Genomic DNA, 19,741 nt, shown 5'->3' with positions numbered 1-19,741 from the left:
ACCCTTTGGAGGTCTATTCAACCCAGCTCTTTTCCTGCCATTGCTCCGCAGGGCCAGCATGACAGCCAACATAGGTCCCAACCAGTCCCCTCAGTCAGATCCACCGCCCAGTTCAGATTCGAATCCGGTGTTCTTCGAGCCCATCGTAACTCAGCACCATGTCCCTTATCCAGCACTCTTTTGGAACACTGTCCGGAAGTAATGGGTATCACCTGGCACCTTTCCCCCCCTGGGGGGAACGGACAGGAAACTGTTCAGTGCAGCGCCAGACCTGGCGGAGGACCTTGAGGTGCCAGCGGTGAATGAACCCTTTGTCCCCCTCTTGTCCTCGTGTACAGTGTTGGGGGATATGGCAGAGGCGCTAAAAGCTGAGTACAGGAGATGGGGCCTTCTGCAGGACTCATCAGGCAGCTGCGTGGCCAATTAGAGCCACCACTTGCGCATCCTTCTTTGCCAGGACCTCCTTACTCTGGCTCCGCCAACGACAAACCAGGCTTCCCCCGGAGGAAGTATGTACCCAACAAGACCTGAGCAAGCTCGTTGCAATATCGGAGTATGTCTCAGATGTGACACTGCATGCGGCCAGGTTCTCATCCAGGTCCATAGCAGCCAACGTCTCAGCACAAAATATTTGCAAGCTGACCCAAAGTCCAAGTGGTGTCTAGCCACAGCTCCCTATCAGGGTGGTCAGCTGTTTGGAGAGGCACTGACTCCTTATTTGACCGAAAATAAGGACAAGTGGAAGGTGTTGGCCCACCTCAGCAAATGGGCCAACAGGCACGCTAACCCGTACAGGCGCAGGCAGTCCTTTCGACCAGAAACGGGCTCGGGCTCCACGCAGCCTCCCCGCCCCTTCATGGCCAGACAGGATCGCCTGTCAACAGGACCGGCCCCAGACCCAGGCAACAATTCCAGAGCAAGCGGCCCTTTCGAGTGGGGGTTGCCCTTATAAGAGATCCAAATGACTCCCGAATGACCCCCATAGGTGGCAGACTGGCGCCCTTTGCCCACTACTGGGAAGCCACCACCACAGATTCCTGGGTTCGTCAGACCATTCAATACAGTCTATCCCTGGAATTCGTGTTCAGTCCCCCAGAGTGCTTCACTCCTTGTCCTCTATCAAAGAACCCTGTCAAAAGCAGCCTCATGCAGGAGGCCATTCAACATCTTTTGGAGATAAGGGCCATAGAACCTGTGCCGGTCGATCAACAGGGGCGGGGATTTTACTCTATCCTTTTCTTGGTTCCCAAGGCCTTGGGAGGGTAGAGGGCGATCTTAGACCTCAAAGGTCTGAATTCCCATATTGTATACCGAAAATTCAATATGCAAACTCTTCAGTCCATCTTGGGCAGCATAAGGAACGGAGATTTCCTGACGTCCATAGATCTCACGGAAGCGTATCTCCACATCCCCATCCTCCCGACCACCGGCAGTTCCTCAGGTTCTGCTATGCGGGCCACCACTACCAATACAGGGCTCTTCCCTTTGGCCTTTCATCAGCTCCAAGGGTGTTTACCAAGATCCTGGCAGTGCTGGCCGCACATCTTCAAATGGTACCGGTGCGCATCCAGTGCTACCTGGATGACATTCTCATTCAGTTGTCCTCCCTTCAAACCGCCCGGTTGGATTTGACCTTGTCGATCAGAGTCCTTCAGAAGCACGGGTTCTCGGTGAACTTTCAGAAAAGTCAGACTGTTCCCTCCACCCATCTATTACACTGGACACCATTATAGACACAGTCAGTTGCCAGGTATACCTGTCCCAGGAGTGCCGGGACAGCATCAGGGCCTTGGCCCTCAGGGTAAGCAGGGAACAAGTGGTGACACTGGCCCTTCTCTCCCAACTCTTGGGAAAGATGGTCTCGAGCATTGCGATAGTATCTTGGGCCAGACTGCATTCCAGGAACCTCCAATGGTTTCTCCTTACCCTCCAAACAACAGGTAAGGGTTCCCTCTCAGACCCTGCGGTCCCTCCGATGGTGGTCCTCACCAGCGGTAGCCAGAGGGTCCTATTTCAAGGAACCCGCTCGGTTCATGCTCATGACAGACGCCAGTATGTTTGGCTGGGGAGCACACCTTCAGTCTCAGTTGGCTCACGGACAATGGTCCCGGGCAGACCTGAAACACAACATCAACTGGTTGGAACTCAGAGCCATAAGCTTGGCTCTCCGCCACTTCTGCAACAGGGTTGCGAGGCAACACGTGCTAGTCCTCACAGACAATGTGGCGGCAAAGGCTCACGTGAACCGGCAAGGGGGTACCCGATCCAGGTCCCTCATGGCCGAGGCCCAGTTATTGGGCTCCTGGGCAGAAACCAACCTGGCCGCCCTCAGAGCCGAGCACATCTCAGGGAAGGCAAATAGGCAAGCAGACAACTGTAGATCATTCCGAATGGCGCCTGCACCTGGACCTCTTCGCGGAAGTATTGCAGAGGTTCGGACTACCAGTCGTAGACTTGTTCGCTTCGCTGACGGATTCCCAACTCCCAAGATTCTTCCCCTGGTTCCCGTCCCCAGGAGCAGAGAGAGCGGACGCTCTCCGAAGTCCATGGCTGGGGGGGCCTGCTCTATGCGTTTCCCCCTCTGCCCCTGATTCCGGCGGTCATCCGCAAGATGCTGCAGGAGTGGGCGGTGGTTATACTTGCCCTGTATTGGCCATGGAGACCATGGTTTGCCAACCTCGTGAGTCTCTTCAACTCTCCCCCATGGAGGATTTCCCCGGATCGGGTGTCTCTCAGCCAGGGAGCTCTGCAACAACTGGAACCCCAGTGGCTACAATTGAGGAAGTTTGCAAGTCTGCGACATGGTCTTCGCCTTCCCCATTTGTGAGACACTATAAGATAGACTGGTTTGCATCTGCGGACGCCTTCTTTGGAAGGCGGGTCCTTCAGCAGGTGGTTTCTGGAGACATGACTCCGGCTTTTTCTGTTTCCCCCCCATTGGGACAGTGAGGCTTTGGTATGTCCCATTGGTGGATTCTCCATTTCCTGTGCTGGAGAAGGGGCATTGTCTTACCTGAATACCTTTTCTCAGCACGGAGATGGAGAATCCACTCCCTCCCTGTAAAGCCATCAGGTCAGTGTTAGAGGTCTGAGAGCCAACACGTCAGATTGTCATCAGCTGCTTTCGTCCTTGTCAAGACTGGGTGTGTCCTAGCCCAGGATAGGCGTGGCAAGTTTGGCTGACCTGGTCTGAATGGGCAGGAAGACAGAGCTAACCCATTGGTGGATTCTCCATTTCCGTGCTGAGAAAAGGCGTTTAGGTAAGACAATGCCCCTTCGCCCTTATGAGTGACCACAGTGGCACTGCAACTTTCACCCTGGCTATTCCTTTCCCCCTGCCCCCTGGGTCTTCCTAGGCACTAGGCCTTCAATACTCACCTTGTGAAGATCGAGGTCCTTTGCTTTCTTGGCTGCTCCAGGCCTTCGGTGCATTTGCAGAGAATGGAGGCCTAAAGTAACGTAAGATCAAGCGAGATCAGCGGAGTGAGATCTCACGCTACTGTTCTCGCATGATTTCATGGTACTTTAGGCCTCTGTTCTCTGCAACAGAGAATGGAACCGAAGCTGGGGGACAGTTCCACGGCCTGATCCGAGCGCCAGAGGCCTTTTCCCGGCTGCTGACGCCTGGATCTGAGGCTGGAGGACATTTCTGCGGCCCTCTGGCGGCCCGATCCAGGTGCCAGACGCCTTCTCCAGGCCACTGTCGCTTGGATCTGAGGCCAGGGGACGCTTCCGTGGTCCTCCGGCAGCCCGATCTGGGCACCGGACACTTTCTCCAGGCTGCGGAAGCGTCCCCTGGCCTCAGATCTGGGCGGCAGCAGGAACCGCGGCAGAGAGGAGATGGTTCTTTCCAAGTTGAGTCCGGCACGGCAGGAAGGGAGGGGGAAGCATGAGGTATCTTAGTGGGTCGGGAAGGCCTGGGGGGCTTGTTCCATCACTAGGTTCTCCATGGCCTATCCCACCCTGAGATACCTGATGTTCACTTAACGAGCCGCGTGTGTCTTAACGAGCAAGGGAGTGATCTCATTCGAGGTATGAGAGTCACTCCCACAAGTTTTCAAGTTACGAGTGGAACGGGCAAGCTTCATTTCACTTGTAACTTGAGGACTAGTTTCTGGATGACTTGCCCTCATTGAAGGAAGCAGATTTTCACAGAACATCATGCTATGTTTCCATCACTGGAAAGTGAAGCATGTGGGTTATGGAGCAAGACAATTGCAAGCATATAAGCAAGTCTTCTTGTAGACAGTAGATGACAAAGTCAACCCCACAGAAAAGTTCTACTGGTAACAGATCTGAAATGAATACAGTAGTTCATACGAGAAAATCCTCAAATGTTAGTGAGTGGAAGCCCTTTGTCTTGGAGGAAATGGAACTATGTAGTGATATGAAAGGCTAATCACCAATTGTTGCAGCTAAAAGAAATGAACCAGCCACTGAATTTAACAGGTAGGCTAATTACTTTTTTACACAGGCAGGTTGTACGTTGGATGACTTTGTTTATAAAACAAATTCCATACTTTGGTATTATTTGTTCACTCAGTCTCCCTTTATATAGTATAGCTATAAGACTTATGTAAACTATTCATAGAAAACTATCCAGAAATTCAGATAAACTCAAAAATGATTTTTTTAAAGAACAGCATAAATTGCTGTAGTTCCATAATTGTTGTAGTCTGGTAATGAATGCTATTTTAAATATCTAAAATAGACAATATTATGATCTACTATAATCACAATTCTGTGACACAGAAATTATTTTCGTAGATTTGATTTGCAATTGTAACGTGACAGAGAGATCTAATTATTTTTATTAATTGAGACTCATACAAGTGAAAAAGTTTTACGTTTTGGTTAGAAAGTGCCAGTATAGAAAAATAATCACATTTGCTATTAGTGAATTGTAATGTTTAATCAACTGTCTGGTTCATATAATTCACTTAAAAGCTTTAGTTAAAAATGTCAGGTGTGAACAACGAGATTTACATATAAAGAGTTCAGTTAACTGTTTTATTGTTCAAGCCTATACACAGGAGACTTTTCAGACTGACCATTTGCACCTGGGTAAGACTAGACAAGGTTCAACAGCATTCAAGGGAGTGTCAGACATAGCCCTATTTTGCCCATCTAGGGATTCCAGACTAATTCAGCTCAGTCAATCTCCAACAAAAACTAGACAATCCATGATCCATTGGGTCATTGTTTCAGAGATATTTCCTTACCAGATTCCTCAATGCTTTCAGCATGGCAGAGCTTTTAATATACTGCCTTCACTGGAAAAATTCTTAAAAATTCAGAGAGATATTCATAAACGAATCTGCCTTGAAAATAGCCCATGTTGAGCTGTATATCACAAACAAACACCAGGAGTTGACCACGGGAAATGTGTTATGACTTTCTATCAGTCATAAAATGTTTTATGATAATTTTAATGATATTAAATGTTTTGTAACATTTGCCAGATTTCAATTCTGTGGGGGTCATTGCTTCCAGATTTTGGATGTATTCTGTAAGTTAACCCATTTGTGGAAATGCCTTGGTTCAAAAATTGTTATCCTGCAAAACACTGTTTCACCTAGTTAAAGGTTGCACACAGACAAAGTTTGAGTAGTATATAAATGTCTTTGAGTAATGGGTCATTTTTATTATCAGGATTGCTGCAGATGTAAAGCAGAAGTCATATTAGAAGGAAATACTTTTCATTTCCCCCCACATATAAAAGAGAATAACTCTTTAGTTGTGTGCAATGTATCAAAAAAGAATGGGTGTTTTTCTCAGAATTATTTTAATGCAAATTTGTTGTTTTTGATGAAAAACAAAGATTGAATTTATGTGACCTGGCTGTGGTAGAAAGTGTAGAGAAATTAATCTGTGAGTCAAAATAGTATTGTTAAGAATATCAGTGATTAAATTTGGAAGGCAATTTAAAGTAGCAAGAATAGTAAAAGTCATAAGTTGTGTTGGTTGTAAATCTGGTCACCCACTTGACCTACCTGGGTTTTGCAGCAGCTGTTAAGCAAACAAGGTCGTTAAGCAAAATAGTGGTTCGCTACTGGCCAGTTTTGCTGAAAAGCGAAATAAATGCTGGTTTGGGGCAAAACTGTCATAAAATGCTGTCATTTAACTATGGGACATTGCAAATGACTGTAAATGTGGGCTGAATGACAAGTGACCAATATTTGGTCACATGACTCCGGGGTTGGTGGTCGTCGGAACTTTGAATCTGGGTCATAAGTATCCCCAGGGAGATCTGAGTAGCTTTAAAAGATAAAGTCGAAGACTACCTGTAATGCCAAGTTACTGCCTATAGGAGAAGAGCAGGCAGAGCTGAGGGAGCAGAGTTAAACAAGTCATTAGCCTAGAGTTGTTATGTTCCCACAAATGGTCTAAAACCAATCCCTCTTGAATTCTGTTAACACTTATCTGGCGCCAATTTAATATTGAACTTTGGTTGACTAGATTCTTGTGTATAGGTTTAAGCAATAAATCTTCTAAACTGCAACTTGATTCTTTGTGCTGACACTGCTTTTATTTTAACAAAGGAAAACTACAGCACTGTTCCCCGCCCTGGTGCCCATCAGAGGTATCGTCATTTTCTCTAGCCAAATTGGGATTGCAGTGGTATGACATCAATTTGAACAAGATTGAGCTTCAGACATACCTTGGTTATGGGGAAACTTATTTATTATACTTCCTTTTATACTGCTTCAGTCATCAGGATTCTGGTAAGCACCCCACAGCAGCAACACAAGACATAATAAAACCATAATAATACAATTTGTCATAGTTAATAATTACAAACCAATTAAGTAATCATGTTAACGACTGCCTCAAACCGTAAGATGGGAGGCACATAAATTTAATAAATAAAAATAAATTATATTGAATTCTTGAACCTGGATTTCAGAACCAAGCCTGCTAATATTTTGAATTGGACCATCCCACAGAACTAAGAAGAGTGCAATATATCATACTACATGAGGTTTCTCCAAAGTGATCGGTATCAACCCCCAAGGTTTGTTGATGTTATTATTTGTAGTACTAGTTAAACTCATATTTAGTAAATGATTTTCATATAAAAATATTTGGGGGTCAATGAATAATCTGAAACTTCATGGTGATTTCAGTTTGAGGATCTCTCGCACTACACTGTCCATTGAGCGCAGGAGAGCAACAAGCACGGCATCTGGGTTGCTTGTCAATTTAAACTCATAAAGTTCTTTTATATTTTTGTTTTCCCAAGTACTGCCTGCATCTTGCTGAACATTTGCTGAAAGCATAAAAAGTTCCTGTCCCTTCTAAAAGAAAAGCATTATTTTTCTTTAGCAGGGGGAGCTGTGCGGGTGTTTCTCTTGGGGTGAACTGGATCCCTTGGTAACATCATGGACTTGCCTGTGTATTTTCTTGCCGACAATATTTGGTTAATATTTGGTTAATAAGAATATGAAAAATAAAAAAGTAAAAATGGCTTGTACCTACTTTTTAGAATATAGCCTTTCATATTTGCTGCCCAAAAGAGCATACATCAAGACAGCTGAAGTAGTGCAACCCTAAACTACGCTAAAATGGGCTATAGAAATTATTAGTCATCTCCAGGATTTCAGGCTGATGGTTGGAATCATCACACAATATTGGCTTTTTGATGGAGATGCCAAAAATTTGTTGATGGAGACCCAATTTGGCCTAGTGGTTAAGGCACTGGGCTAGAAAGCTGGAGATTGTGAGTTCAAGTCCCATCTTAGCCATGAAAGCCAGCTAGGTGACTTTGGCCAGACACTCTGTTTCAGTCTAACCCACCTCACAGGGTTGTTGCTGTGAGGAAAATAGGAGAGAATATTAGGTTTGTTCGCTGCCTTGAGTTATTTATAAAAATAAAGGCAGGATACAAATAAATAAAGACTGCAAGTTGTGGTTCCCTCCCCTACTTCCCTATTCCATTTGTCAGCAAATACCCTGCTAGATATTGGATAGGTCCATGCTGTGCTAAAAGTAGCCACTGAAGCCAAGCCACGTCCTGGGTCTACAGTTTTCACTGAGCCATAAGGGCCAAAGAGAATTAGGCTCCAGCTACCAAAACAGACTTACTGGCTTTGGGCTAGTGATGTCTTTCAGCTCCATGTACTTGTCAAGAGGTGTTGTGCTGGGAGAAGACTGGGGGAGGGTGCGTTGCTTTGAAAAAATGTTACATACAGTCTTATATACGGTAATGTATGTATGTATGTATTGTTTATTTGATTCTGGATTAGCATGTTGTGTTAAGTTGGCCAATTGTAATTAAGTTACATGTTCTATTTAAAATGCACCCTGCTCAACACAGCATCTTGCAGTGTTTGTTTCAGTGTTAGGAGTTGTGTGTTCTAATCATTGTAGGCGGAGCTCTCTTTGTGTACATTTTGGTGCTGCTATGTTGATTCTGGAATTTTGGTTTGGCCACAGTAGTGTAAGTGTTGGTTCTGATAGCTACAGCCCAAACCATTAGCCATTTTATGGAATTAGCTCTGTATTTTGTACTCCAACTGAAAATTGTGAACTTTGATTAATGTGTGTAGCTACATCTTTAAAGTGATCAAAATAGTGTGGTAAAACCACCTTACTTCTTATTTCCTTTTTAAAATAATTTTAAAATAATTAATACAGGCCCAGTAGCATTTGGTGGCATCATGCTGCAAATAATCTAACTGGGAGAGAGCACTAGTAATAGGAAGAGTGGTGACCTTTCCTATCATGTGTGATCTTTGACCCAGGAACAGAATTCATTTCTGGTTCTCATCTTTTCCTCTGCTCCAATTCAAAAGTGTGCTTGAACATCTTGAGTGCTTTGAACACCTCCTGACAAAAAAATGAGAAACAGGTTTTTTTGTTGCAGCACTCAGTGAAGATGTTACTTGATTTATTTAAAGATGCTCATGGCAGGAGTGAGCAGTAATCTTTTTATTTCAATGCATGATGGGTGGGGGGAGCTAAAATGAAATGTAGCTAATGTGATCCCAATTTTCTGTTTTCTAGTTCAGAGGTCCCCAACCTCTTGGGCACCAGGGACCATTTCCGTGGATAAAGGTTTTTCTATGGACTAGAGAGTGCGTGGTTTTGTGTGCTGCCTGCACCCCACGGATGGGGCTTTGCTTGTTTGTGCGGACCGGTTGCTGGCATGCCGCGGCCCGGTACCAGTCCATAGACTGGGGGTTGGGGACCCTTGTTCTAAATCTAGGGCAGTAGTGGCGAACCTATGGCATGGGTGCCAGAGGCGGCACTCAGAGCCCTCTCTGTGGGCACGCACGCCATCACCCCAGCCCCCCTGTGGCCCCCATCCTCACCAGCAGCCCCCCCGAAGAAGAGTCGCCCTGGGCGCAGCCTGTGCAGGGCAGCGCAGCCAAGACATGGCAGCCGGGCAACGGGGGCAAGACTTCGCCCTCGCGCCCCATCGTGTACAGATGATGCTGTGGGGCGTGGACAGAGGGCGTGGCCGCCATGATGTTGCTGGGCCACCTGGGCGATCTGCTGTGGCGGGCCGTGGGGGTGGTAGATGCCCCTTTGGGCAGAAGACGGGACAGGGCAGGGGCGAGGCGGTTTTGGGGCATTCAGTCTCTAAAAGGTTCGCCATCACTGATCTAGGAGAACTTGAATGATTCAGTGTGAGTGGTGATCTTCTATTTTATCAGCCTAGGTCCTTTAGCTTTAAATGGCAGCATTCTTGCAAACTGTATATTATACTTAAGATCTTTGTCCACCTCTCTCTTTTCTCTTAAATTTCAGAAAAACGGCATTGCTGGGATGACCCACTTCAGATTTTAAATTATGGGATATGACCGTTTACTAAAGATCAAATGCATGGCATCTTTAGGTGTAGAGTAATGAATTTTAATATAATTGCCACCCACTAGTTTTTCATTGGGAAATTATCAAAATCCAAACTACGTTGACTTGCATGTAGTGCTTGTTTGAAGAATGATATTATTTACAGTATTGTTTTTCTATTTCTCACCAAGCTGTTTACTCTTACAGCAGTTGGTGGTGGTATCTAGCCGAGTTTTGCTGATTTGAAAATTGAGCAGGGTCAGGCCTACTTAGAACTTGGATGAAAGAGCACCAGGAAATGTCAGAGCTGTAGGCTAGATTGGGAATTAAAAAAAAATATTCTGACAAAAGACAATAGCAAACAATTTTCATATTGTTGCCAGGAAAGGAAACTAGATAGCTATGTCCATGAAGTCAAGAGACATCAAATTTGACTTAAGGGAGACCTGGCTCAATTCACCGGCTTGCAAACACTGGCTGTATTGTGTCAAGTCATAATGTCGCTTGTTTGAACTCAGTTTTTCTTTTTAAATGTGAAATTCACTAATATGGCATAGTTATCAAGTTATATTAAAACGTGGTTAAGCCCAATTTCAGTTCGGCTCAGAGGTTCTGTATGATAAACCTATTAACTAAACAGGTCTGGATTTGTTAGGATCTTATCTTTTAAGCTAATTCAGAAAATAGTGACATTACAAGTTATGTTTAGCTTTGACTTGGCTTAGGTGTATGTCATGGCAATGAATTCTAGATAGATAGAGGTGACCTTTGTTTGCTTCTTACTTTCCTGTTAGTTTGAAAAGGTGCCTAGTTCAATCTTTCCTTCAAAATGGGAGTTTCCATTTGCAAGAGTCAAGGATTCCGCTGCTATGACGATAGTGCACTTCAGGCCTAACAAAAAAGCAAAACCAAACTTTTTCAGTGGGGTAGGACAGGGTATGGTGCAATTTGGACAGGAGAAAGGACAGAGAGTGGCATGCTTGTCTCTTTATTCATCCTGGCATAAGGTAGCCCAAGGTAGCTGATAATTAAAGGAGAATTGGCCTTCTCTTGAGCTACAAGGCCTTGCCTAGGAACCTAGGTCCTAAAATAACAGCTTAAGAAAAGGCTCTTCTCCCTCACCACCCTCCACAAGGTTTTAAGCAGCTGCCTTCTAAGTTATGTTTCAGGAATAGTCCAGGTTATCAAAGTTGCAGCCACAACTTTGGAAAGTTGACAGGGCACTTAGTCTAAACCAGCTCATTTGGCTTACTCCCTTGCTAGATGAGGCTCCAGGATTTATTTTAATGCCACTGGTTTGTGTATGCTTTATTTTATGAAGTCACCATTGTTAAGGGAGCATGTGACAAAATCTTTGCATCAGTAGGGAAAACGTGAAGGAAGAGTATATCTTCTCAAGAAACTGCAGATTAATTGCCTGCTTGGTCTAATGTCCTTTGAAAATAGAAAAAAAGGTTTTTGGGGAGATGGACTAAGCTGCTTTTTCTACATGAGGCCTGCAGAACCGTGCCTGAAAGGAAGTTGCAGAGCACGGCTGGAGGGAAGAATGAAGTGGGAAAGCAGCTTGGGTGTAACACTTTGCAAAGTGATCAAAAGGATCCAGTAGTGACTGACTTGTTAGCTTTCTCCAGGTCCCTCTCCTTTTCTTTTCTCTGCCTGACTCTGTATATGCTTTTCCTTGTATGAATTCAGTGCCCTTTCTGTGCTATTCATCCTGTTTGGCAGAGCTGTACATAGATCCAAATTTCAAGAGCCCTATGTGTTTCTTAGTGCACACAGACACTTTTTTGGCCCCGAGCCCAGGAAAAGTCACATCTGTTTTAAGATGCTACTGACAGATGTTACATGTGCACCCATATAGTCCCCAAGTCCTACTTTCACAGATCACTGCACAGTAGGACTCTTTGGCATTAGGGTGCCTCTGTGCTTTGCATATTATTTACACCACTTTAAAGTTCTATTTTTCTTCCTTTTGTGTTTATTTGTCTGTCTGTATATGCCCTTTTGAGTCGCCTGACTCCTGGTAATAACATAAAGAATTCCCTGTAGCTTTCCTAGTAGTATTTTAAAAAATGATTTGCCTTTGCTGCCGTCTTGGTGCTAAGAGTAAGTATCTGGCCCAACCTCACCCAGCTGGCTTTGTATATAAGGTAGAACTAGAACTCCCAGTTTTCTGGTTTCTAGCCCAGTGCTTTAACCACTTCCACCATATTGACTCTTTAAGTTACAATGCTACCCTTGAATGTATTTCTGATATCTGCTGGGATCCTTAAGGATCTGATAAGGATTAAATCCCAGTTGTACCATTAAGACATCCTATTGTATCTTCTGAGTCATGGTTTTCAAGGAGGACCATTTCTTGGAGTCTATTTCTTACAGTCAAACCAAAATGACCGAAGAAAAAGCATAGATGGAGGTGGTCCCCAGGGCATTTGATTTCTAGTCCTTTCTCTAGTCACCTTGCCTTAATGAGTTTTGCAGATCTTCATTCTGTGGTGGATATCCTGCTGGTGCAGCCAGAGGGTTGGGATCCCTGCTTTTTCTACAGTTTTGGACTACCTTTTGTCTCCTGCTCTTTCTCATCCCTGCCTCTTCTAGGAGGAACATCAGCTGAAATATTTTTCTGTTGCTTTCTGTGTTTTTTAGTTGAGGTCAGTTTATATAAATGCCAAAGGACCGTGCACAGCTTTGCCCACCTGTTCCTGATAATGGAGGGCTTCTTCCTGTTCCCTTAATAAGGCAGTTCTTCCATTGGGAATTATTGTTATGAAAGATGGCTGTGAGGCAGGTATCACTTTCCTGGATTATAGCAATGAATGTGAATTACAGTATTTGTTATCTCTCGCAGGTAGGGATGGAAACTAACCTGACCAGTTGTTTTTGAATGGTTTTGAATGTGCTTTGAAGTCATTTTCCTTGGTTGGGATTGCAGAATCTACTTTAGAGGCAATAATTAAAGAAGAATACAGAAAAGTTAAAATGTGGAATGAAATTCAATAGCTTTGGTCATGTTTGGGCACAATTTAATAATAGATTTTCATTCTTCATAAATTCAGTTTAATGTAATGCTCTTACAAGAGACCTTGGGAATTTTTTTAAAGCAATAAGGATTAATTAGTTGTCCATTAGTTTTTTGGTGTAGCTCCTGAGTACCCAACTTACCTTCCTGGACCATCTGATTTTATATATCTGTTTATTTTAATTAAATGATAAAGTCAAAGACATGTTATGGTGATAGACAGCATTTTGAAGACTTAGAATGATTGGAGAATGATAGAATAATGGAGAAGAGATCACTAAATTCAACAGAGAGTAATCTCACCAGTTTGTCTTTTGGAAAATGGATGTACTATAATTGGCTGTGTTCTCCATGGCAATTTTGTGAGAGTGCTTATGTATTGCCATCAAAATTCCAGATGTTCCCATTGACTGAAAAATATTATGAATTGTACATTTTTACGATGTGTGAACAGAATGAGTGAATAAACCAGTTTGTTCTCCAGTACAGGAGATGGATAATCCATGGATGGGTTTTCTCTGTCTGCCTGCTCTTGAGACCAAGTAGCCAAAGCTTGACACGCCCCCACTTCCTGTGGAGTCCATTCTTAACTTGGTCTCTGCTCGGAGAAGACTCGTTTTGGCGTGGCTCTCAGCTTATCAGGTTAGACAAGAAATCCATTGATTGATTATCCCTTGATAATTGGCTTCCCCTTCCCAAAAAAATTTTCCACCTATAGGAATTTAACCACAAAATTTTCTGGGGATCAGTCCTGATCTCAAACTTAAAATTAAAAAGGGGATTGGTGGGGAGGGATCGTAGCTTACTGTTTGGGTGGTGGGTAAATATAGCATGCCTTTTATAGGTTTCCTGGTGTAATCCTAATTTATTTTTGTATCTTGCCCAAACCTAAAATGTTAAAAGAATGGAAACTAAATCAGAAATACTGCTTCTGCCAGACTGAATCTGGTTTGTTTAAATAAGCGTATCCTGGTTTAAGTTATGAGATCAGAATGAGCATAGGAGTAGGAAAACCACAAATGACTTTACTTAGGGATTTTGCATGGTTTTTATACAAGAACTTTAAATGATGCATTGAACAAATTGATTGCTCTAGTAACAGCAGGATGGTCTCTGAAGGTCACTTTCAGGTAATTTATGTCAACGTACCTATCAGCGGGTAAATGGAATCCATCTCCTTGTCCACTTTCTTGTTTGCCATAAGAAATGGGCATGATTTTTATTTACTGAAGGGACATTAATTTGAGAGATGCAGACACTGCTTCTTACTTTTTGAGCCGTATTTGTCAGAATATATTTGGAATTGGCTGAGGATTTTAAGAGTTTTAATCCAGTACATGGAATGTTATGTGTTTCTGGTGATCTTTCTGACTTTTGACATTGATGGCCTTTTGTCTTTCATTTTTATTTTTGTGGAAATAGTGTGATCTAAACTTGTTTCACTTGTAATTTTGTGTTTAGCATTTGGGAGCTTCAGTGCTGGACATTTTAAGTTTTTGCTTTGGAAAACAGTGTATATATTTGGATTTATCTCATACCTTTGTACTGAAAACTAGAGATGCTGTAAGGCAAAGACAGACATAATCTATTAGGATTACTATAATACTATACATTATTAAATATATATTATTTAAAATCTACCTGAGAAACCAAGTTCCAATAAATTACATTCAGAAGTCTTTTAGCTAGACTGCTTTCTTTCCTTCCCATAAGGCCATTATTACCTACTGCCCTTTGGGAAGATTCCTAGAATTTTTTCCAGTATGTTTTTTTCAGTCTCCTCCCCCCCCCCCTTATTTGTTGCCTGTAGCCAATGCTTGAAGGGGATGGGCAGTCTTTTCCTCAAAGGCAATATAGAGATATTTTTTAGTAAATAGATAAAATAATTGCCTTCCTAGAGCTTGGGTGAAGATAACCATTTGCAGTTTTACATATCTTTGTGTTGGTTACAGAGTAATGTTATTTTCATACAAGGAACTTAATACAAAGTTGTGAAGTCCTCTTTTATGGCTGGAGCTCATAAATCAAATGTCAAGAAAAGGAAGGGAACCTATTTTTTCCCCATGCCACTGACAGTCCTTATTTAATTTGTATTTGATTTTATAATGCACTTCAAAAAGCCCAAAAGTTGCAATATTAAAAGCAAAGGTTACATGTTTTCATTTGCACTTGACATGTAGTAGCAAGAATATCAAACTAAATATATTGTGTTATATATACACACACTGGATGTTTGTGTTACAATGCCCTGCAATTCACATTTAAGATAACATTTTTAAAAATGGTAAGAATCTCTGCACATTGAATGAACCTATTACTTCTATGAAACTATTATAGCCCTTAGAATTTAATGCTAAATTCAAAATATCATAAATACATTTAGTGGCATAAAGATCTTAACTTGTGCCTAGATATGCTAAACTTTATACCCCTCTTCCCCACTTGGGACACCTTCAGATGTGTGAGCTTCAATTGAAGAATGCCCAGGTTGGACAAGGCTGCTTTATACTAAACTGTGTTTTTCTTTCAATATAAATGTTTGAAATTAAGATTTGCCATAAGTAAGGTTTAAGGGGATGAGGTATTTTCTTAATATTTATGTCGATTAGGATAGAATAACTGTACAAGTAGTCCTCGACTTACAACCACAATTGAGCCCAAAAATTATGTTGCCAAGTGAGAAATTTTTAAAGGGAGTTTTGCCCCATTTTAGAAGTTTTCTTGCCACATTTGTTAAGTGAATCCCTGCAGTTGTTAAATTAGTAACACCGTTGTTGAGTTAATCTGGCTTTCCCATTGACTTGGTTTCTTAGAAAGTCACAAAAGGTGATTACATGACCCCCGGGCACTGCAACTGCCATAAATAAGATCCAGTTGTCAAACATCTGAATTTAAATAACATGACCATGGGCAGGGGTAGGCAACCCTGGCACTTTTATGACTCGTGGACTTCAACTCCCAGAATTCCTGAGCCAGCCGTGCTGAGGGGAAAGGGAGAGGTTTCCAAGCTGAGCCATGCTGGCTCAGGAGTTCTGGGAGTTGAAGTCCACGAGTCGTAAAAGAGCCAAGGTTGCCTACCCCTGCCCATGGGGATGCTGCAATGGTCATAAGTGTGAACAAGGTCATAAGTCACTTTTTTCAATGCCGTGGTAAATTCGAACAATCACTAAACGAACTGTTGTAACACGTGCCTGTGTTAACATAGTCTTGTTATATGAATGTATTTATTATATTTATACCTTACTGCAACTAAACAGCTCTCAGTGATTAACATAGTATAAGGAAAGATGATTTGAAACATCTATCTTGCTCCATTAACGCTCCGTCCAATAGCAGCACGAAGTATATGTAGTCATAAATTAGAGTAGCTACTTAATGGAACTGGTGAAAGAAAATGAAATGAGCTGTTTTCTGTGTTCCCTAGGTCTCTTTGAGACAGAATGGATGATCAGAAACCACCTGGTGAGGACAAATGCTCTGGTACACCAGGTAGGTATGCCCATTTTGGTCTTTTCTCTTGATGAGCAGTTTTAGGCAGATCTATTATATCATGCAGCACGAAGGTGGGCGGATAGTAGTATTTAGAAAATATGCAGGCTGCAGCTATAAAACAAAGGACATCTGCCTCCAAATTACACTTAATGGTGGCTAGTCACAAATTTTCTTTGATCCTGGCAAAATGGCAGTACATACGTCATATCTGAGGACAACAGGCTAGTTTAGGGAGCATAGGAGGATAGGTTATGGGGCCGGGATTTGCTGTCCAACAGAAGTGACTATTTCACTCTGACTAATACCTGAGCTTACTCTGCTATCACCAACAATTTTGTGCTTACGAAGAGGGTGCATTTACATATCTCTTGGACTATAGTTAATCCACTTTCTAGCATAGCCAAATAGATGGGAGATGACATGGCGAGGGGGCGTGTTTTAGGTTGAAGAAGATGAAATACCTGCTTTACACTAGAAAAAAATGACTTTTGAAAATGGTATATATTTTACGCTTGGAAGAGTAAACTGTGGTGATTAACAGATATTCTCAAACTATTTGACTGGCCTGGCCATGTGAATAGAATTCAGTTTATTTTCAATCCAGTACTGATGAGTAGGTTCTTAATATGCTTTTGTACAGGGGCAGGTCGTTTAGGCCAGTGATAGTGAACCTTTTAGAGACTGAGTGCCCAAACTGCAACCCAAAACCCACTTATGCATTGTCGGGTGCTAGGTGGCTGTGGCCCATTGGTTGGGTGTGGCCAATTGGAGGGTGTGGCCCGTTGGGTGGGCGTGGCTGTGGTAGTAATGGCAGACTGGGTGGGACTAAAAAGTTCAGTCAATCAATTCCAACTTTGCAAGATCTTTTTTTTTCCTGCGAGAAGTTGAAATTGACTGATTGATTGAACCTTCTTCTTTTTTTTTTTTTTTTGCACACAGCAGCAGAGGCCTAAAGCGAACAGGTTTTATAAAACCCAGCTGAAGGCCTAGGACTGGAGTGATAGCGCGCGTGCCCACAGAGAGGGCTCTGAGTGCTGCCTCTGGCACCCGTGCCATAGGTTCGCCACCACTGGTTTAAGCTATTTACTACCTGATGTTTTTCCCAAGGGGCATTCAGCTTATCAGAGGTTTAGCGTACTTTATTTCTCCCTTAATTTCCACTGGAAAATTCCAGAAATACAGCTTTATAGGATAATTTGCTGCTGGCTATCCGCAAAATGTTCTTGGAGGCGCCAGTAGTGTCAAACCAGGGTGGGTGGGTAGGTTGTGTATATGAGCGTGAGATTGTCTACTATGTCTACTTTTAACAGAAGGGTGCTTTTCATGTTAGAATGTTCAGTGATTGTTGTTCTCTTTCAAAACTGAAATGTCAAAACTTTAGATGTTCCAGGGCTATGAAAAGTAGCCCTTTGATCTAAGTCACTTTCTCCTCATTTTCAAGCAAAGCTTTGTGCAGATGGCAGGGCTTCTTCCTATCGCAGTGATGGTGAACCTTTTAGAGACCGAGTGCCCCAAAACTGGCCCTGCCCCGCTCCACCCCCCTGCCTCATGCCCACTCTGCCCCCCATCCCCCACCCCGCCTGCCCACAGGACCACTCACCATCTCCAGGGCCCACCACAGATTGCCCAGGCAGCCCAGCAGTGCTATGGTGGCCATACCCTCTGCTCGCGTCCTGCAGCATCAACTGCATGATGGGGTGTGAGGGCAGAGTCTTGTCTACGCTGCCTGGCTGCCAAGTCCTTGTCTGCGCTGCTCTATGTGGGCCACGCTCAAGGGCAACTCTCCTTCAGGGGGGCTGCTGGAGAGGAGGGGGTCACGAGGGGAGGCAAGGTTGGGGCAACGGCACGTGTGCCCACAGAGAGGGCTCTGAGTGCCACCTCTGGCACCCGTGCCATAGGTTCGCCACCACTGTCCTATTGGCATGCTACAAGACTTCTTCATGAGAAAGATTGAGGGTGGTGGGGTCTTCATTGACAGAAAGGCTTAAGTTTTCCACTTTGGGAGAGAAATGGGCTTACTGTGAAATACGACTGAGTGGAATCAGAATATAAAGAACAATATAGGTTACTGACTCTGTGGTCTAGCTAAAAAAAGGAATAGTTTTGATTTTTCACCATGTGACACCTTTCTCTAGCTTGGTGGCTTTTGAGTGTGTTGGGATTACGACATCCACAATTCCCTATAAACATGGAGACCATAGGAGAACACTGAGAGCTGCTATCCCAACACAGCCAGAAGTTGCCTGGTTGGGGAAGGTCTGATGGGATGGTTCAAGTACTCTGCTTAAATGATTTGTAAAGATGTATTTTATTCCATGTTCATAACTGGGCAGGAATGCTAGTAGCTCGCGTCCTTTTCTTATGAAAGGATAACAGAAGAATTTTTATTTGCTACATGCGAGTGTAGTCTCCATGTAGTTTTCTTTTGTGCAATTTGAAGAAGAAAAACAGGCTGCAGAGAACTTCTAGTGTGGTGGAATGTTGTGAAATAGCCTTTTGTTCCTTTCCTAATGTGCCACTCAGTCCTGCATCCTGATGCTTCATCTGTATAGTTTATATGTTACATATCCTCCACTTTCAGACACTGGGTTCATAGTTTGGAGCTAAGGAAATGCCCATCATTATTTGTCAGGAAACATTGAAATATTGAAATAGAAGTAGAACGTGCTGATTGGGAGGAAGATCCCCGTATGCTTTGACATCCTCAGAGCAAGCAATGTGGCAGAAATCAAGAGTCTTATACCAAGGTGCCACACCAGAATCTTAACAGATGTCCTCTTGCAGCAGCAGATGGAATTGTGTCCTCAGAAGAGCAGGGCAGCGTGGAAGCTGATCCTCTGAAGCCACCAGAAGAAGGCCTTGTGAGAGAAGCACTTGACACGGTGGATGTTAAAGAGGAATTGCTCCAGACTTGCAGGTGAGAAGTTGTTTAAAACCAGGCAGGTAGTTTTGGCTCATTGATTAACACTGAACCTAAGGGGTAGGTTAGCCTGGATTGAATGCCAAAGGTTCAACCTGAGGTTTGTAGGACCTTGCTTGCGCTGTGGCACTGAATGTGAAGTGGAGTACACATGATTCTGATTGCAGAAAACGTTTCTAGTTCAGGGTTGAACTGCGGGGTCTTTGGTGTTCTCTGAGCTTGTTTTTTTTTTGTTTTTGCAGACATAATGAAATGTCTGCAAGAAAGCCACCAAGCTCAGAGAGCACCAAGAAACCCCCCCCCCCAGGATATACAAAGCTATTATTGTGGAATAATAGAAGCCTGGAGTGTTTATGTGTTATAGGGGTTGGTAGGATCCCACAGATATTTTGATCAGGATGGCTCGTCTTAAGAAGGCTTGGTATTTTGGTTGCTTGTGGAATCAGAGAGATTTTCATTCCTTTGCTTTTCTTCTTCTTCTACTTCTTCTTCTTCCTCTTCTTCCTCTTCCTCCT

General features: G+C 43.3%; 1 protein-coding gene across 12 annotated transcripts in view; it reads left to right on the top strand.

The window, feature by feature from the left end:
* The window catches only part of KMT2D (lysine methyltransferase 2D), a 125,594-nt gene that overhangs the window by 15,964 nt on the left and 89,889 nt on the right, over positions 1-19,741 (top strand). For 8 of the 12 annotated variants that reach the window (XM_039338843.1, XM_039338842.1, XM_039338851.1 and 5 more), the window contains exons 2-3: positions 16,239-16,303; positions 19,091-19,223. In XM_039338843.1, coding sequence (XP_039194777.1) covers positions 16,255-16,303; positions 19,091-19,223 — 182 coding nt within the window. In that variant the 5' untranslated portion in view covers positions 16,239-16,254. Of the gene's footprint in view, positions 1-6,542; positions 6,726-6,947; positions 7,016-16,238; positions 16,304-19,090; positions 19,224-19,741 lie in introns of all 12 variants that reach the window. The other 4 variants (XM_039338846.1, XM_039338844.1, XM_039338845.1 and 1 more) reach the window with 3 other exon arrangements.

This window comes from Crotalus tigris, unplaced genomic scaffold (genome assembly GCF_016545835.1).
Source record: "Crotalus tigris isolate CLP2741 ecotype Arizona unplaced genomic scaffold, ASM1654583v1 scf7180000017721.692284, whole genome shotgun sequence".
NCBI lineage: Eukaryota > Metazoa > Chordata > Lepidosauria > Squamata > Viperidae > Crotalus > Crotalus tigris.
This window is presented reverse-complemented; position numbering and strand designations above follow the sequence as displayed.